The sequence below is a fragment of the Rhinopithecus bieti genome, unplaced genomic scaffold (genome assembly GCF_001698545.2).
Source record: "Rhinopithecus bieti isolate Rb0 unplaced genomic scaffold, ASM169854v2 scaffold_18688, whole genome shotgun sequence".
Lineage (NCBI taxonomy): Eukaryota > Metazoa > Chordata > Mammalia > Primates > Cercopithecidae > Rhinopithecus > Rhinopithecus bieti.
Genome location: NW_016809492.1, coordinates 1,126,087 through 1,145,650, shown reverse-complemented (window position 1 = coordinate 1,145,650; position 19,564 = coordinate 1,126,087). Strand labels below are relative to the sequence as shown.

Sequence of the window (19,564 nt, the reverse complement as noted above, 5' to 3'; positions counted from 1 at the left end):
CATTCTCAGCAACTAACACAGGAACCAAAACCAAACACCACATATTCTCACTCATCAGTGGGAGTTGAACAATGAGAATACACAGGGAGGGCAACATCACACACCAGGGCCTGTCAGGGGTGGGGCCAAGGGGAGGGATAGTATTAGGAGAAATATCTAATGTAGATAATGGGTTGATGGGTGCAGCAAACCACCATGGCACATGTACACCTATGTAACAAACCTGCACGTTCTGCAAATGTATCCCAGAACTTAAAGTATAACTAAAAAAAATAAAGAAAGAAAAAAAAAGAGCAAAGGATTTGAATAGACATGTCACCAAGGAAGACAGATAAATAGCCAAAAGGTTCCACATAAGATGCTCAATATCATTAGCCATTAGGAAAATGCAAATCAAAATGATAATGAGATACTACTTCATACCCAATAATGATACAGGAGACAGAAATTATTTAGGCAGATAATGGCAACAGAGTTTGGCAGAATTTCCCTTTAAACGAAAAGCAGCCCCCAAATCATTTCTTTTCTAACAAAGAGCAGCCTGAAAAATCGAGCTGCAGACATAGATATGCAAGCTGGAAATTGAACAGGTGAATGCCAGCAGCTGTGTCAATAGAAAAGGGCTACCTGGAAGCCAAGTACGTTCAACATGAAGGCTCCATCTTTGCTTTTCTTTGTCACCACATGTAAAGATGCAGGCAACATGGCACTAGCCAGCCAGAGAACCCATCTGCATAATAAAAGATCAGAGTGGGGTGGCCAGCTTTTTCACATGCTATGCAAGTGGCACACCCAGCCCTAACTAGTTTTTCGCACCTTATGCAAATAGCACACCTGGTCCAACCAATCTTTCATGCCCTATGTAAATCAGACACTGCCTCCTCAAGCTCATCTATAAAACCCACTGCATTTCACCATAAAAGTGGCAACCCAGTTCTCCAGGACCCCTCTCTCTGCAGCAGAGAGAGCTCTTCTCTTTCTTTCACCTATTAAACTTCCACTCTGAATCTCACTATTTGTGTGCCTGCATCCTAGTTTTCTGTGGCTGTAAGACAACGAATCTCGGGTATTTACTCAACACAATGATGCCACTTCAATAAGATGGCAATATTTTTAAAAAGTAGAGAAATTAGAATCTTCATACATTGTTGGTAACAATGGAAAACAGTACAGTTGCCTTGGAAATAGTTGCATTCCTCAAAATGTAAAACATAGAGTTAGCATATGACCTAGCATAATATGCTATAGGTTTATACCCAAGAATTGAAAAAAAAAGTCCACACAAGTATTATTTATGCAACGTTTGTTCTTAGCAGTCTATTCAAAATAGTTAAAAAGTAGAAACAACCTAAATATTCATCAACTGATGAAAAGATAAACAAACTGAATGAACAAAAATGTGATATATTCATGTAATGATATATTATTTGACCATAAAAAGGAATGAAGTACCTAAGTCCTCATTAAACATCATCAACTGGCTCTTTTGACTTTAAGTGAAAACAATGGACCAGGGTGGATCACTCCTGTAATCCCAGCACTTTGGGAGGCTGAGGAAGATGGATCACTTGAGTCCAGAAGTTTGAGACTAGCCTGGGCAACACAGTGAGAGACACTGTCTAAAAAAAATTTAAATTTAAAAAAAAATTAGCTGGGCATGGTGGTGCGTGCCTGTAGTCTCAGCTATTCAAGAGGCTGCACTCCAGCCTGGATGGCAGAGCAAGACCCTGTCTCAAAAAACAACGACGACAAAGCAACACATAATAAGACCCATTTTTTTCCTCCTTAGTGTTATAACAAAATGACATGTTATTCATGGACCTGCTGTATGTCTTTATTAAAGTTGAAGTTTCTAAGAACCTATCAATGACATTAAATAAGAACTTACTGTACTGACACATGCTACAATATGGATGAACCTTGAAAATATTACATTAAGAAGCCAAATGCTACATAATGAATGATCCATTTCTATGAAATGTCCTGAGGAGGGAAATCCAAAAAGGAAGACTGCAGATTAGTGGTTGAGAGCTTGGCGTAGGGAAGTGGACAGAGGGAATAACTGCTAATGGGCATAGAGTTTCTTTTTAAGGTAATGAAAATATTCTGGCACTAGATATTATTATAGTATAATTAGATATTATATTCACAAGACACAATCTTGTGAATATAGTAAAAACTCCTAAACTGTACATGTTAAAGTGATTATTTTATGGTACATAACTTATAACTCAATTTTTAATAATGAGTGTGACTTCTAACAATGATGGAATAGGGTCAGACTTACCTTTCCATTTTAAACAACTAGAAAACTGAACAAAATACACGAAATAATTTTAGGACAACAGGAATGAATAATTGGACAATAATTCCATAACAGAAAACACAGGTCTGTGATCTTTGAGAGAAACAAGAAAATGAGCTTAACAATTGTCTCAGATTACCACTGGGAGACAATTTTCAGGCCACGGCGAAGGGAAGGGAAGGGAAATAGAGCATGACAGTCTCTCTGAAGTTGGGAAGCAGAGATTACACTTCAAGAAAGCCAAAAAAGCTAGTGTTTGTGGGCAGAGAATTGGAGAAAAGAAGCTGCAAAAGAGACATTGTGGAGATAAGCAGAAAAATAGCTGCAAGTCTTCTGAGTACCAATCTGTGCATGTGTGAGAGGAAGCACAGGAAAAGAAACACTGAAACAACTCACAGAGCTCACACATGTTCTCACCAACCACAGTAGAAAGACCTAATAGTAAACAGGGCTAAACTAGCCCTAGGTTAAAGACTGTTCTGGACCTGTACTAACAAAGATTTAAAACTAAATCTCAAAAAGATCAATGGTGGCTCACACCTGTAATCCCAGCATTTTGGGTGGCCAGGTAGGACTATCACTTGAGGCCAGGAGTTTGAGATCAGCCTAGGCAACATGGTGAGACTCCCATCTCTTACAATAAATTTAAAAAAAAAAAATTAGCTGGGCATGGTAGTATGTGCCTGTAGTCCCAGGCTGGAGCAGGAGGACTGCTTGAGACCAGCAGTTGGAGGTTGCAGTGAGTCAAGACTGCCCCACTATACTCCAGCCCAAGTGACGGAGCAAGGCCCTGTCTCAAAAAAAATAAAAAAAAAAACCCTAAAAAAAAAATCAAACTGATTCCAAGTAACTTAAGTGTGAACCAGAAAAAAAGTCCAACACTATTTAAAAGAAATTCTAAATAATCTAGGAACTCTAAACATAAAATACACATTTCTAATATCCAATAAAAAATTACCAGGTATGTAAAGAAGCAAAACACATAAAACCCATAACAAGAAGAAAAGTCAATCAACAAAAATAAACCTAGAAATAATAAAGAATTAAATGTCAATTTATTTTATAGGCTGGGCACAGTGGCTCACGTCTATAATCCCAGCACTTTGGGAGGCTGAGGCAGGCGGATCACCTGAGGTCAGGAGTTCAAGACCAGCCAGGCCAATATGGTGAAACCCCATCTCTACTTAAAATACAAAAATCAGCAGGTGTGGTGGCACTTGCCTATAATCCCAACTACTTAGGAGGCTTAGGCAGGAGAATCACTTGAACCCAGGAGCCGGAGGGTACAGTGAGCCACGATCGTGCCACTGCACCCCAGCCTGGACAACAGAGTAGGATTCTGTCTCGGAAAAAAAAAAAAAAAAAATTATAAACATGTATATCTTCAAGAAGGTAAATGAAAACATAAATGTCGGATGGACACAGTGGCTCATGCTTATAATCCCAGCACTTTGGGAGGCCAATGCAGGTGGAATGCTTGACCTCAGGAGTTCAAGACCAGCCTGGGCAGCATGGCAGAACCTGGTCTCTACAAAAAATACAAAAATTAGCTGGGTGTGGTGGTGCGTGCCTATAGTCTCAGCTACTCAGGAGGCTGAAGTGGGAGGATAGCTTGGGCCTGGGAGGCGAAGATTGCAATGGGTTGAGATCTTACCACTGCACTGCAGCCTGGGCAACAGAGTGAGACCCTGTCTTAAAAAAACAAACAAACAAGCATACATACGTGTGTGTGTGTGTGTATGTATATAAATGAAATTGAAATATAAATGTCATAACAGAAAGAGAACATATAAAAAGACACAAATACAAATACTAGAGATGAAAACTATAGGCCGGGTGTGGTGGCTCACACCTGTAATCCCAGCACTTTGGGAGGCCGAGGCAGGCAAACCATGAGGTCAGGAGTTCGAGACCAGCCTGGCCAATATGGTAAAACCCCGTCTCTAATAAAAATACAAAAATTAGCTGGGTGTGGTGGTATGCGCCTGTACTCCCAGTGACTCAGGAGGCTGAAGCAGAAGAATCTCTTGAACCCGGAAGGCGGGGTTGCAGCGAGCCGAGATCATGCCACTGCACTTCAGCCTAGGCAACAGAGCAAGACTCCATCTCAAAAAAAAAAAAAATGCAAAGAAAACTATATTATGAAAAATTTTAGAACACACAGGATAGGATTAACAGCAGATTAGATACTTAATAAAAAAGATTAGTAAATTTACAAGCAATTCCAGGTAGATTATAGATCTAAACATATGAGGCAAAACAATACATGTTTTTGAAGACAATATACAATATCTTCATAACTTCAGGGTAGAGAACGTTACCTTGTGAGAATTTTTCATAAAAGAGAACTAACCATAAAAGAAAAACTGGATAAATTTAACTTCTCTCCAACAACACAAAAGAGCGAGAAGGGAAAAAACGGGTAGGCACAGGGATATCTGAAACACACGTAATAGATGACTCACAAGAGGTTCAATCTCCTTAGTAATTAGTTCCTAGAAAAACAAAACCACGAGACACCACCACACACCTAAAATATTAGCAAAAACTAACAAGTCTGACAACACTAAGTGTTGGCAAGGATACAAACTAAAAGCAACTCTCATATACTGATAGCATATGTCGTATAACCATTTGGTAAAATAGTTTAGCATTATCAACTGAAGTTGAAAATCAGAAACCCTATAACCCAGAAATCTCATTCTCAGGATATAACTTACACAAAGGGGTATTACATGAGCCAACATATATTTGTGAAAAAGTTTTCACAGCCATATTATTCATAATGGTCCCAATCTGGAAATAATCCAAAGTCCATAACCAGAATATTCATATAATGACATATTCTACAGCAATAAAAATGAAACAAAACAATAAGCAAGACCAGGTATGGTGGCTCACGCCTGTAATCCCAGCACTTTGGGGAGGCCGAGGCAGGTGGATCACTTGAGGTCAGGAGTTTGAGACCAGCTTGGCCAACATGGTGAACCCTGTCTCTACTAAAAACACAACAACAAAAATAGCCAAATGTAGTGGCGGGTGCCTGTAATCCCAGCTACTTGGGAAGCTAAGGCAGGAGAATCCTTGAACCTGGGAGGTGGAGGCTGCAGTGAGCCAAGATCACTCCATTGCACTCCAGCCTAGGCAATAGAGCACAACTCTGTCTAGGAAAAAAAAAAAAAAAGGCAATATAGACGAATCTGAAAAGGATACTTTCCAAAAAACAGGGTATTAAAGCATAATTTTAGTTACAAAATCAATGTGATATGTTTATGAGTGACATTAGTAAGATGGCAGAGGAAGACTTTCCAGGACTCCAGCTTACAGACACATTAACTTGAACCATTATCCAAATTATCTTCACAAAAGTTAAACCAGGTGAGACATTATAGCACCTGAATATAGCACAGAAATAAAAAGAGACACACTAAAGAGAGTAGGAAGGACAGTGTCACATTACCTGCGTCCCCCAATACAAGCCAGCTAGCAAGGAGACAGATGCTCGCTGAGCAGAGAAAAGAGAAGGAATTGAGCGCTGGACTTTGCCTCAGTCCCCAACACTAGGCCTGACCCATTAAAATCGTGTTGGGCAGGTTGCCCCCGCCCGACTCCATGCCAGTACTTCCAGACTACACCACTACCAGGCTGGTCCCAGTGACCCCAGGTCCCAGACGAGCCCTCGGCTTCAGGCTAATCCCAACTCAGGCTCCAGGCCCAACCCAGCACCAGGCAACCCTGCATAGCCCAAGATGTTAGGCTAGCCCTAGTGCCAGGTTAGCACAGAGACTTCCAGCACCAGGTCAGCCACTGAAGCCTCATGCTCCAGAGCAGCCCACATGGCCCCAAACACCAGATCTGCCCCAGCATCAGGTTGGCACCTGTGGCCTCAGACACCAGGTCAGCACCCACGGACACAGGCTCCAAGCCTGCGCTACGGGTCCCCACACTCCAACAGACACAAAGTCCAGGCTCTTCGGGCAGGCCCAGGGTCCAGATCCGTCCCAGCAGAACCCAGCCTCCTCTGGCAAACCCAGGGTCCAGGCTCATCGCAGAACCCAGTGCCGGGCCAGCTCCCAAGACCAGATGACTCACACCTGTCTCAGTGGCCCAGTCTCCAGGCAAGCCCTTGAAGACCCAGACTCCAGGCCAGCACTCACTCACCCAGCCTCCAGACAGACCCTCATGGCTCTAGGCATAAAGCAAGCATCCACAGACCCCAGCCTTCAGTGGACGCAGAGCCCAGGCTTACTTCAGCAGACCAAGGCTCCAGGACCACCCTCACAAACCCAAGCTCCAGGCTAACCCTGGTAAACCCAGGACCCAGGCCTGACTCACAAGCTCCAAGCCCACCCCCATGGTCCCAGGAGACAGTGAAAGCCAGGCATTGTGGACTCAGGTTCCAGGCCCATTCCCATGGTCCCAGGTGCCAGACCCATTCCAGCAACTGGTTGGCTCCTGCAGATTCAAGCTCAAGGCCAGTCCCAGTGCCAGGTCAGCTCCCAAGGGACCAGGCTTCAGACCAGCTCCTGTGGTCTAGGCCCCTAATAGGTCCATTCCACAGGGGGCCAGCTTGGCACAGTGAACCCTGGATCTAAGTCTGCTCCAGCAAACTCATGACCCACATTTGCCCCAGTAAATATAGTCTCCAGACCAAACCTCATGGACCCAAGCACCAGACCTGTGCACCTGCTAACCTAGGTACCACAACAGCCTGCCTGAAGACACCAGCAGTAAGCCTGCCCACAGACCACATCAGAAAGCTTGCCTAGAATCTCTGGTCAGGCTAATTGGTGAAGAACTTTCCCAGCCAAAGCCAGTCTGCAAAGAGTGGAGTAGTTCCTACTTCTACAAATGTGCAGGCACCAATACAAGGCAACAAGAATCACAGTCAGGGAAACATAATACCACCAAAGGAACAAACATTAAAGAAATTGAGGTTTATGAGCTGCCTGACAAATAATTCAAAATAACCATCTTTTAAAAACTCCATGAACTACAAGAGAATACAACTAGACAAGTACACAAAATCAGGAAAACAATAAACAAACAAAATGGGAAGTTCAACAAAGACACAGAAACCACAAAAATGAACCAAACTGAAATTCTGGAGCTAAAGAACACAACGACTGAACTAAAAAAATTCCAAAGAGAGCTTCAACAATAGATTCAATCATACAAAAGAATCAGTGCGTTTGAAAAGGGGTTATTTGACATGATCCAGTCAGAGGAACAAAAAGAAAAAAGAAAAAGAGTAAGGAAAGCCTTTGAGAATTACGAGATGCCATTAAGCAATCCAATTTACATATTATGCGTGTCCCAGAAGGAGCAGAGAGAGAAGAAAGTTTATTTTAAAAAATAGTAACAGGCCGGGTGCGGTGGCTCACGCCTGTAATCCTAGCACTTTGGGAGGCCGAGGTGGGTGGATCACAGGGTCAGGAGATTGAGACCACGGTGAAACCTCGTCTCTACTAAAAATACAAAAAATTAGCCAGGCGCAGTGGTGGGCGCCTGTAGTCCCAGCTACTCAGGAGAATGGCGTGAACACGGAAAGAGAGGCTTGCAGTGAACCGAGATCGCACCACTGCACTCCAGCCTGGACTACAGACCGAGACTCCGTCTCAAAAATAAATTAATAAATTAATAATAATAGTAATAACAACAACAACAAAAACTCCCCAAATCTGTGGAATGATAAAAAATATCCAGGTATAGGAAGCTCAAAGACCTCCAATCAGATTCAATGTAAACAAGACTACCCCAAGATATATTACAACCAAGTTGTAAAAAATCAAAAACAGAGAGGATCTTGAAAGCAGCAAGAGAAAAGAAGCACATCACATACAAATGAATCCAAAGATGGCTATGAACAGATTTCTCAGTAGAAATCTTATAAGCCAGGAGAGACAGGGATGATCTATTCAAAGTGCTGAAAGAAAATAGGCCAGGCGCAGTGGCTCACACTTGTAATCCTAGCACATGGGGAGGCCAAGGCAGGCAGATCACCCGAGGTCAGGAGTTCGAGACCAGCCTGGCCAACACAGTGAAATGCCATCTCTACTAAAAATACAAAAATTAGCCAGGCGTGGTGGCGGGCACCTGTAATCCCAGCTACTCAGGAGGCTGAGGCAGAAGAATGGCTTGAACCTGTGAGGCAGAGGTTGCAGTGAGCAGAGATCAGGCCACTGCACTCCAGGTTGGGTGACACAGTGAGACTCCATCTCAAAAAAAAAGAAAGAAAAAAACCAACAAATCAATATTGAAACAACAGACTTTAACTACACTCTAGACCAAACAAACCGAACAGACAAATACAGAATATTGCATCCAATAGTGGCAGAATACACGTTCTTCTTAAATGCACATGAAACTTTTTTCAGGATAGATCATATGTTAGACCAGAAAATAAGGCTTAACAAACTTAAGAAGACTGAGATCATATCAAATATCTTTTCCAACCACAATGGTATTAAACTAGAAATCAATAAAGGATGGATTTTGAAAATTCACCAAAAAAATTCTCAAAAAAAAAAAAAACATGCTTATGAGCAACCAATGGATCAAAAAAGAAATTGAAAGATAAATTTTAAAATATCTTGAGACAAATGACACAATATACTGAAAGTTATGGGATGCAGCAAAAGCAGTTCTAAGAAGAAAGTTTATAGCAATAAATGTCTACATCAAAAAAGATTTCAAATAAATAATCTAACATTAAACTTCAAGAACTAGCAAAAGAACAAACAAAGCCCAAAGTTAGTAGAAGGAAGAAAATAATAAAGACCAGGGTAGAAATAAATTAAATNGTCTTTAAATTAAATGCCAGAGGACTCATGGGGCAAACATATTGTTAGCACATCCAATTAGAAATATGTGCTAAATTTATAGCTACGCAGAAAGAAAAAGACCGCTAAGTCACTCTCCCCAAACTGGAATTTGCAGCAGAATCACTCAGAGAGCTCGTGAAACACAGATTGCTGGGCCTCACTCACCCTCAGAGTTTTTGGCTTCGGATTCAGTACATCTGAGGTAGGGCCTGAGAATTTGTGTTGTTTTGAGACAGGGTCTTGTTCTGTTGCCCAGGCTCCAGTACAATGGTGCAATCTCGGCTCACTGCAACTTCTACCTCCCAGGCTCAAGCAGGTCTCCCGTCTCAGCCTCCCGAGTAGCTGGGACTACAGGCGTGTCACCATGCCTTGCTATAAGAATTGGTGTTTTGAAAAGATAAATAAAATCAATAAAACTTTAGCTAGACTAAGAAAAAAAAGAAGTCTCAAATAAAGCCAGAAATGAAAAGAAAACATTATAATTGATATTATAAAAATATAAAGAATTATAAGAAACTACCATGAACAATTATATGACAACAAATCAGATAACTTAGAAGAAATTGATACATTTCTAGACATATACAACTTACCAAAATTGAATCATAAAGAAATAAAATCTTAACAGATCAATAGTGAGTACACAGATTAAATCAGTAATAAAAAGTCTCCTAACAAAGAAAAGTCCAGGACTTGATGGTTTTACTGTTGAATTCTACCAAACAGTTAAAGAAAAACTAATACCAATCCTTCTAAAACTCTCCCCAAAAAATCAAAGATGGAAAAATATTTCTAAACTCATTTTATTAGGCCAATATTACCCTTCTGTCAACGCCAAAGACACTACAGGAAAAGAAAATTACAGGTCAGTATTCCTGATCAACACAGATGGAAAATCCTCAACAAAATACTAGCCAATCGAATTCAGTAGCACACTAGAATAATTATTCCCCATGATCAAGTGAGATTTATCTCTGGGGTGCAGAGATGGTTCAACATGTGCAAATCAATAAATGATATACCACATTAACAGAATGAAAGGCAAAAACCATATCATTTTGATAGATGCAGAAAAGGCACTTGGTAAAATTCAACAACACATCATGTTAAAAACTCAAAAAACATTGTTATAGAAGGAATGTACCTCAACACAATAGAGGCCATATACGACAAGCCCACAACTAACATCATAATCAACAGTGAAAAGTTGAATGCTTTTCCTCTAAGATCAGCAACAAGACAAGGATGCGCACTCTCACCACTACTATTCATCAACATAGCCACTGGAAGTCCTGGCCAGAGCCATTAGGCAAGAGAGAAATAAAAGGCACCCAAACCTGAAGGGAAGTAAAATTGTCCCTGTTTGCAGACAGCATGATCCTTTAGACAGAAAAGTAGATAAAGGACCCTAAAGACTCCACCAAGAGTGCTAGAAAAAATGCATACAGTAAAGTCAGAGGATACAAAGTTAACATACAAAAATCAGTAGCATTTCTATACACTAATAACGAACTATCCAAAGAAATCAGAAAAACAATCCCATTTCCCATTTACAAGAGCTACAAAAAAAAAAGTTAGAAATAAATTTAACCAAAGAGGTGAAGCATCTATACACTAAAAGGTATAAAACATTGATGAAAGAAATGGAAGAAGATATAAGTTAATAAACAATTATATACTGCAATGACAGTGAAAATAATTCACTTTAGATTTGTATTTTTTGAGCTAGACATCTTAAGGCTTTTTAGTATTGTTTTCTCCTTTTCTCTTACCTTCTGTTCCCATTCTCTTACTTCTTCCAAACTCATACTCTTCAATTTTGTCCACTTAAGAAAACAAAATGAATAATAAAGTATAAAGAAATAAAAGTAAGAAACTACCTGAAGTCTTGCTAGTTGTGCAGTACGGGCAACTATCTTATTGTATGGTTCAACAATTTTGCTTTTATCCTAAAGAAAAAGAAAAGAGAGGAGTGAGAATAAAATCATTTTCAAAATATCAATGGATAAAAATATTCCCATTCCATTTATTTATAAAATTAAGAACAGTACCTATCAACAGCTCCCTGTAAAGCCCCAATTCTCGTCTGCATCATCTGAAGAACACCTAGGAAAACATAAGCTTACATTGGCTTTACAAATTTACAGGGCATCCAACTGGGTAAAAAGTTAAATTAAAAGAAAATATATGCATATATAATTTTAACTTTTTCTGTCACCATCCTAATCCAAGCAACCAATATCTTTTACCCACACTGCTGTAAAAGCCTGTAACTGGTCTCCCCCTCCAATCTTTGCCTCACAAAAGAAGCCTGACAGGGAATGGAAACTGACTGCTTAATGGATATGGGGTTTCCATTTGGGGTGACGGAAAAGTTCTGGACCTAGATAGTGAGGATGCTCGCACAACACTGTAAATGTACTTAATGCCACTGAATTGTATGCTTTAAAATGCTAAAAACAATAAATTTTATGTTACATGTATTTTAATACATTACCAAAAAAGTATGACTGATCCTCCATGATATCCCCTTTGCCCCATCACTCCTATATTAAAACTATAGTCCACAGCTTAATCTACAACTCTCTAGGCTTACAATATGAGGAAATTTTCACAAAATTGGAAAAATATTTTCAGGAAGATCAAGCTTAAATTTTATTATTTAGGCTGTCAATTAGTACAGATATTTAATTATTTTGAAGGCCATTCTTTAAAATTCAGTTTCTATATACAACTGGCATAGTTGTTTTGAAAGCATAGTAATAGCTAAATTTAAGTATAGACATGTCGTCATATTTTAAATGAAGTAATGTTAGAACAAATAAACTTTCCTATCAGCATACAAGTATAATAACACAGTTCAGTCCAACAGAATCCTCTCTGAACCAAAGATTCCCACTTTTGCGCTGGTTTTGTGGTGTATTCACCATAAACTGCCAAGAATAAACTGCCATTACTTATAACCATTTTCTTACATCATATTCTCTCCACAACCCAGTCTCAAAGGGTTTCCACCCATACTCCACCAAAACAGATCTTATCAAGGTCACCAGAAATCTATGAGTTGCCAAATTCTATTGTTGGTTCTGTCTTAATCTTATTCAAGCTCTCAGAAATTCACAGCAGTTGACTACTCCCTTTCTAAAACATTTTTTTGTCTAGGCTTTCAAATCAACACACTTCCTGGGTCTCCTATTATCTCATTAGTTGTTCCCACTTCTCCTCTGGCAGACCTGTACATGTGCTGGAGTACCCCAAGATGTGATCCTCAGCCATCTGCTTTTCTCCATCTACAATCTTTCAGGAATTTCACTCAACTCCAAAGTTTTAAACAGTATCTGTTCAATAAAATACTGATTTTATACACACACACATATACAGACATATACACATATATCTATGTAAAAAGATTTTCTTTATATATCTGCCTATGTTCTCATTCTCTATCTCTCTGTCCTCTTTCTCTCTCTTCCCCAGTACTGTTACATCAAATTTAAGATACCCAAGATAGTTTATGTCCTACCTTGCAACCCATCAAAAATCACACTTCTCTCCAGGCTATGACATCTCCATTACTCATACCATCATCTATCTATCCAATTTTTGAGACCAAAATCCTAGGAATAACTCATGGTGACTTTTTTCCATCAGCTCTTTCATCTGCCATCAACAAACCCTATCAGCTTTGCCTACATTTTACTCCATCTGCCACCCCTCTAATCCAAGGCACCGTCTACTTCAACTATTCTAATATCAGGGACACTAGTTTGGAAGGTTCCACCATTGCCTTTTTCTATAGAGCTATCAAACTATTCAGAGTATTAATCTCATCATACAATAACCTGATTAAACTCTTCCAATGGTTTACCACTGCACTTAGAATTAAATCCAAATTCCTTCCCAAGAATCTCATCTACGATTCTCTCCCTCCTTCACTATTCTGGGCTACTTTCTGCCTCTCAAACATGCCAAGTTAATTCCTGCTTTCCCATTTATTGTTCAGTCTTCTCTCCAAATCTTCGCGTGATGGCTCCTCCTTATCATTAGATCTTGACTCAAATGTCATCTTCTCAAAAAGGCCTTCCCTTGCCTTCATCCATCCCCATCACCTGTTTTATTTCTCTACAGAATTTACAAATAAAATTTTTCTTTCTGTTTTCTGAGATACAGTCTAACTCTATTGCCCATGCTGGGGTGCAGTGGCATGATCTCAGCTCACTGCAACCTCTGCCTCCCAGGTTCAGGCAATTCTCATGCCTCAGCATACAAGTAGCTGGGATTACAGGCATGATCCACCATGCCCAGCCCCGTTTTCTATCTGTACTTTTTTTTTTTATCTACCTCCAGGACCAGAACATAGTTCCAAAAGGACAGTGACACTGTCTATCGTTCACATGTGCTTAGTACTTAACAAGTTCTTAATTACTATTTGATAGCCTGAATGAAAAAATAAATGAATGAAGCTACTTTTTTTCTTTTTTTGAGACGGAGTCTCGCTCTGTCGCCCAGGTTGGAGTGCAGTGGCACGATCTCAGCTCACTGCAAACTCCGCCTCCCAGGTTCACGCCTCAGCCTCCCAAGTAGCTGGGACTATAGGCACCCACCACCACGCCCAGCTAATTATTTGTATTTTTAGTAGCAACGGGGTTTCACCATGTTAGCCAGGATGGGAGGCTACCTCTTTTTAACAAAATAAGCTTAATAAATATTTCTCAAAATTCCATGAAAACAAAACTCTATTGCTATAGCTTTCTGAAACCTAGCAAATTCTCAAAGTAATATTCGGAAGAATATTTTAAAAGAACATTTTAAATAAAATAGGCTTAAACATACCTCCAAACTACTTACATGGTAAAAAATTTTATATATTTAGGAGAATAAAGCAGATGAAGTAGATGCTAAAATAATATTCAATTTTCTAATATGTATATGCACCACATTTATTTTTCAGCATCTCAAAATAACATTCTAGTAAATACTTAGAAAGACACATCATGCTAAAATGAATACTAAGCAATTCACACTTGAAGTTTTTTATTTTATTTATTTTCTGAGACACGGTCTAGGGTCTTGCTCTGCCACCCAGGCTGGAGGGCAGGGACACGATCACAGCTCACTGCAGCCTCAACCTCCTTGGCTCAAGCAATCCTCCTACATCAGCCTCCCAAGTAGCTGGGACTAGAAACATGCACCACCATGCCAAGCTAACGTTTTATTTTTTATAGAGACAGAGTCTCATTATGTTGCCCAGGCTGCTCTTGAATTCCGGGATCAAGTGAACCTCCCACCCTGGCCTCTCAGAGTGCTGGGATTACAGGCGTGAGCCACTGCACCCTGGCCTACACTTCAATATTTTATGTTCAAATAATCTAGTGAATATTCTGAGATAATCATAGGAATAAAGTAGCCAACCTTTGTACTCTACACACTTGTACAAGAGATAATCATTCTAATTCAGTCTAGCAGTGTATTTCAAATATTTTAAACTTTGAAAATCATTCTGGGAAAAACAAGCACATTATAGAACCAGAACATATATTTAAAAACCACAGTGAGAAATATTTCTGTTGTGGTGATTCATCTAGACCTATACACACTCAATGTACTACCATGCCATCCTTATAAATAAAAAACTAGCATGTTTTAAAAATTGCCATTAAAGTATTACTTGCTCTCAGAAATGTATAAAAATATTATGAGATTTAAAAACATAATTAAAACTAGTGAGCTTCTGCACAACCAAAGAAACTATCAATAGAATAAACAGACGACCTACAGAACAGGTGAAAATGTTTGCAAACTATGCATCTGTCAAAGGTCAAATATCCAGAATTATAAGAAACTTAATTCAACAAGCAAAAACACAACTCCATTAAAAAGTGGGCAAAAGACAAAAAGAGACATTTCTCAAAATGTATGCACATGCAGGCAACACACACATGAAAAAAAATGCTCAACATCACCAATCCTCAGAGAAATGCAAATCAAAATCACAATGAGATACCATCTCACACCATTCAGAATGACTATTATTAAAAAGTCAAAAAACAACAGATGATGGTGAGGCTGTTGAGAAAAAGGAATGCTTATATGCTCTTGGTGGGAAGGTACAGCCACTGCGGAAAGAAGTTTGACAATTTCTCAAATAACTCAGAACTACTATTCGACCCAGCAATCCTGTTACTGGATATATATTCAAAAGAAAATAAATTGTTCCACCATAAAGACATGCACTCATATGTTCATCACAGCACTATTCACAATAACAAAGACATAGAATCAACCTAGGTGCCCATCCACAGTGAATTAGATTTTAAAAACATGGTACATATATACCATGGATACTACACAGCCATAAAAAAAGAATGAAGCCATGTCCTATACAGTTATATGGATAGAACTGAAAGTCATTATCCTAAGCAAATTAAGGCAGGAAGAGAAAAATCAAATACCGCACAGTCTCACTTATTAGTGGGAGCTAAACATTGGGTACTCATAGATCTGAAGATGACAATAGACAATAGGGACTACTAGAGGAGGGAGTACCTAACTGTTGGGTACTATGCACACTACCTGGGTGACAGGATCATTTGTACCCCAAACCTCAGCATTATGCAATATTCTCAGGTACAAACCTACACATATACACCCTGGATCTAAAATAAAAGTTGAAATGACTAAAAATAATAATAATTAATTTCCAGTACTAAGTCAATCAGTACTTAGAGCTTCTTAATTTTCCTAAGAACCTAGTCAGATATGTACCCCAGATTTCAAACAACAAACAACTATTTCCAAAAATATTAAGTTCTTCATCAGGGTATCTTAGAAATACTGTACATGCTGGGAATAAGTTAATATCTTTGGGCACATAAGAAATACTGGGGGAAGCATTATAGAATATTGCATCACAGAAAACAATATCCTCTCTCAAGAATTTGATCAACATAGGGAAAACTACTTATCTTTCTTTTGATGTACAATGATTAAAATAGTAATCACAAGTAATAATGTAAAACACAATAGTAACATTTCATATTTATGAGATGTAGTTTAACTTAATCAAGAGAGAATGAAAATTCATAGAAGATTTAGTCAAACAAAATAAGCAGATTTGTAAAATAAAATCCAATTATTATTCGACTATACTTTCATTAAAAGAGTTGCAGAAAAGGCTCCAAAAAAGGCAAAAATAAGAAAAAAATTCAAGCCTCCTTCCAGTACTACCCACTCTGGTACTGTTGATGTTTTTATTGTTTTAATTAACTAACACTTACAGGTGCACTAAATATGTGCAGGCATTGTTCTAAGTATCTTGCAAATTCATTTAATCCTCAGAATAATGCTATGTTAGTACATATTATACTCTTTTACAAATAGGAAAACTGAGGCAGACAAGGGTTAACTAACTTGCCCAAAGTCAAACACCTAGTAAGCAGTAAAACAAGGATCTGAACCCAAATCATTTAGCTCAGGGGCCAGCAAAGTTTTACTAAAGTTTTACTGAAACATAGCCACACACATTTGTTTTCATATTATCTGGCTACTTTCACTCTACAATGGCAGAGTTTAGTAGTTGCAACAGAGACTATGTGGCTGGCAAAGTCTAAAATACTTCCCATCCAAAGTAGCTTGCCAAAGCTTGCCAAGCCCTAGTCTAGTTCTACATAATCTCTAGCAGTTAATAGAAATATACCTTCCAACGACTCAATCCCAGTTGCTTGTGCCAGTAAATCTTCATGTCTTGCAACAACCTGAAAATCAAAAACAAATGATTAGCTTTTGCTCTGTTAGATATTTTTCCTTGTAACCACAATGTAGAATGGAAGGTCTCGCTTGGAGTAGAAATGAGGCAAATACAAATACCAAAGAAAAAAACACAGGTTTTTAAGGTGTGTCTGAGATGAGTTATAAGCAGGAACACACATACATTTACAGTTCAACACAGAGCAAGAGGAGTTAAAGCCTTTTCTTAGCACTGTCTTAGTCTGTTTGGACTACAAACACAAAATACCTTAGACTGGGTAATTTACAAACAGAAGAAATTTTTATTGCTCACAGTTCTAGGGGTTGGGAAGTCCAACAACAAGGCACTGGCAAATTCAGCATCTGGTGAGAACCCATTCCTCATAGATGGTACCTTGTATCTATCTTCACATGGTGGAAGGGGCAAACAAGCTTCCTCGGGCCTCTCTTAGAAGGGCACTAATCACCTCCCAGAGCCCCCAGCTCTTAATACTATATTGGAGATTAAGTTTCAACATATGAATGTTAGGGGAACACAAACATTCAGGTAAGCCCCTTGCTATCTTAATAAGATGCACAAGTGGAGTTGTGCCAAAAAATGTAAAAAACCAGCTCATTGTTGCCACACCATTACTATGTTTTCCCTTTAAAGAATATTTTCAAACATCAGGTTCTCTTTGTTCTTGAATTTGATTCAGCACCACCAAGGCCACATCCTACTCTGGAAAGATACAGCACTCAGTGCTCACCTATACCTGAACATCTCTCTGCTTCCAGTTTCCCAGTGTCACACACCCACAGCAAATCCTTTTCCCTATAGATGTTTGATACTTTCATGAAAATTAGGGCACTGCAGATGGCCAGAACAAAAAAACCAAGAAGGTTACAAGTTAAAGGCCACATGCAACAGATTCCCAGAAACATCAAGAAATCATGCAAATCTTTAGAATAATGCAGGAATCCTTATTATTGTGTGCCTTTTATTCCAATGAATACGAAGTTTCATGTCTAGTTTGCTGACTGAAGTTCTTTATCACCAAAGATTAATTCACTGGAACCCCTAAATCCTCCACTTTGTCCTGTTTCAGATACCACTGTCATTCTGTCAAGTATCTTTCTCTCATATCTACTCAAAGTATTACTCTTGGTCATCTCAGTCTGTTACTTGTAAGGTTCCCAGAAGATGTCCAAATTTTTCCTAGTCTACGGATACGGTCCTCAATATGTCCATCTTAACAAGACAAACTTTCTTAAAATTATCTATTCTCTTTTATCACTAGTAATACTTTGGTAAGGTTAAAAAGCCTGAAACTATAGTTTCATAGACTCCCTTGCAACCAATTAAATGATTTTTCCAAGACTTGTGGAAGACAAGAGAGAGGAAAGCTAGGCCAGGCACAGTGGCTCACATCCGTAATCCCAGCACTTTGTGAGGCCGAGATGGGTGACTCATTTGAGGTCAGGAGTTCGAGACCAGCCTGGCCAACATGGTGAAATCCTGTCTCTACTAAAAATATAAAAAAATTAGCCATGTGTGGTGGTGCACACGTGTAATCCCAGCTACTCATGAGGCTGAGGCACAAGAATCACTTGAACCCGGGAGACAGAGTTTGCAGTGAGCCGAGACTGCGCCACTGTACTCCAGCCTGGGTGACAGAGCAAGACTCTGTCTCAAAAAAAAAAAAAAAAAAAAAAAGAGAAAGAGAGGAAAGCTTACTGTTTCAGCTAGTAATAAAGGTTCTGAGACCTGAGAATTTAGACACAATTAAGAGAACCACATTGACCACTCCAGTATTTAGTCATCAGGTATCTAGAAGCAGAATTTTAGCACTGGCATGGAAGGTAAGAACAGGTACTTCCAGGCCTCTATATAGCATCTGTGGTAGTTCCTTCAACTCAGTCCACTAGCTATTCACCCAACAATTTTATAAGTATCCAAACTCTCTGTATGAAGTGTCTTTCTTAGAGTGATTTCTAGTTCCTGCACTAAACCCTAAGAGTAAATCTTTTACAGTTTTAGACATCTCACTGATATAGACTACTGGGACTCCCAGACTTCCTCTACTTCACATCCTAGGCTACTATAACTTCTCTCTCTCTCTCTCTCTCTCTCTCTCTCTTTCTTTCTTTTTTGAGACGGAGTCTTGCTGTTGTTGCCCAGGCTTGAGTGCAATGGCACGATCTCGGCTCACTGCAAGCTCCACTTCCCAGGTTGAAGTGATTCTCCTGCCTCAGCCTCCCAAGTAGCTGGGATTACAGGCACCCGCCACCACGCCCAGTTAATTTCTGTATTTTTAGTAGAGATGGGGTAGTGCCTGTTGGCCAGGCTGGTCTGGAACTCCTGACCTCGTGATCCTCCCACCTTGGCCTCCCAAAGTGCTGGGGTTACAGGCATGAGCCACTGCGCCTGGCCTAAACGTGTTTTCTAAATATCTGTCAATAAAGATTGAAATCAAATTATATATAATCAGACTTTTAGAGTTAAAATGACCTTAGAAGTCATCCCAGTCCTATCTAAGCTACTCAAAGAAACTAAGACACAAAAAAGATCAAGTGGATATGTCTCAGGTTATACCAAATCTATGTTTCCTGGTAAACGATTGATGTTTCATACATACGTTCATTCATTTAAATAGGTATTAAATACCCACTCCATCAAAGGCAACACTAGAAATTATACCATAAAATC

The 19,564-nt window shown here is 39.3% G+C and overlaps 1 protein-coding gene across 1 annotated transcript in view; it reads right to left on the bottom strand.

Moving 5' to 3' along the window:
• COG5 (component of oligomeric golgi complex 5) overlaps positions 1–19,564 on the bottom strand; it is a 375,408-nt gene that overhangs the window by 349,493 nt on the left and 6,351 nt on the right. Inside the window, exons 3-5 of the mRNA XM_017889562.1 lie at positions 16,826–16,883; positions 11,179–11,235; positions 11,010–11,077 (exon numbers count right to left, since the gene is read on the bottom strand). Of these exons, the coding sequence (XP_017745051.1) occupies positions 11,010–11,077; positions 11,179–11,235; positions 16,826–16,883 (183 nt within the window). The remainder of the gene's footprint in view (positions 1–11,009; positions 11,078–11,178; positions 11,236–16,825; positions 16,884–19,564) is intronic.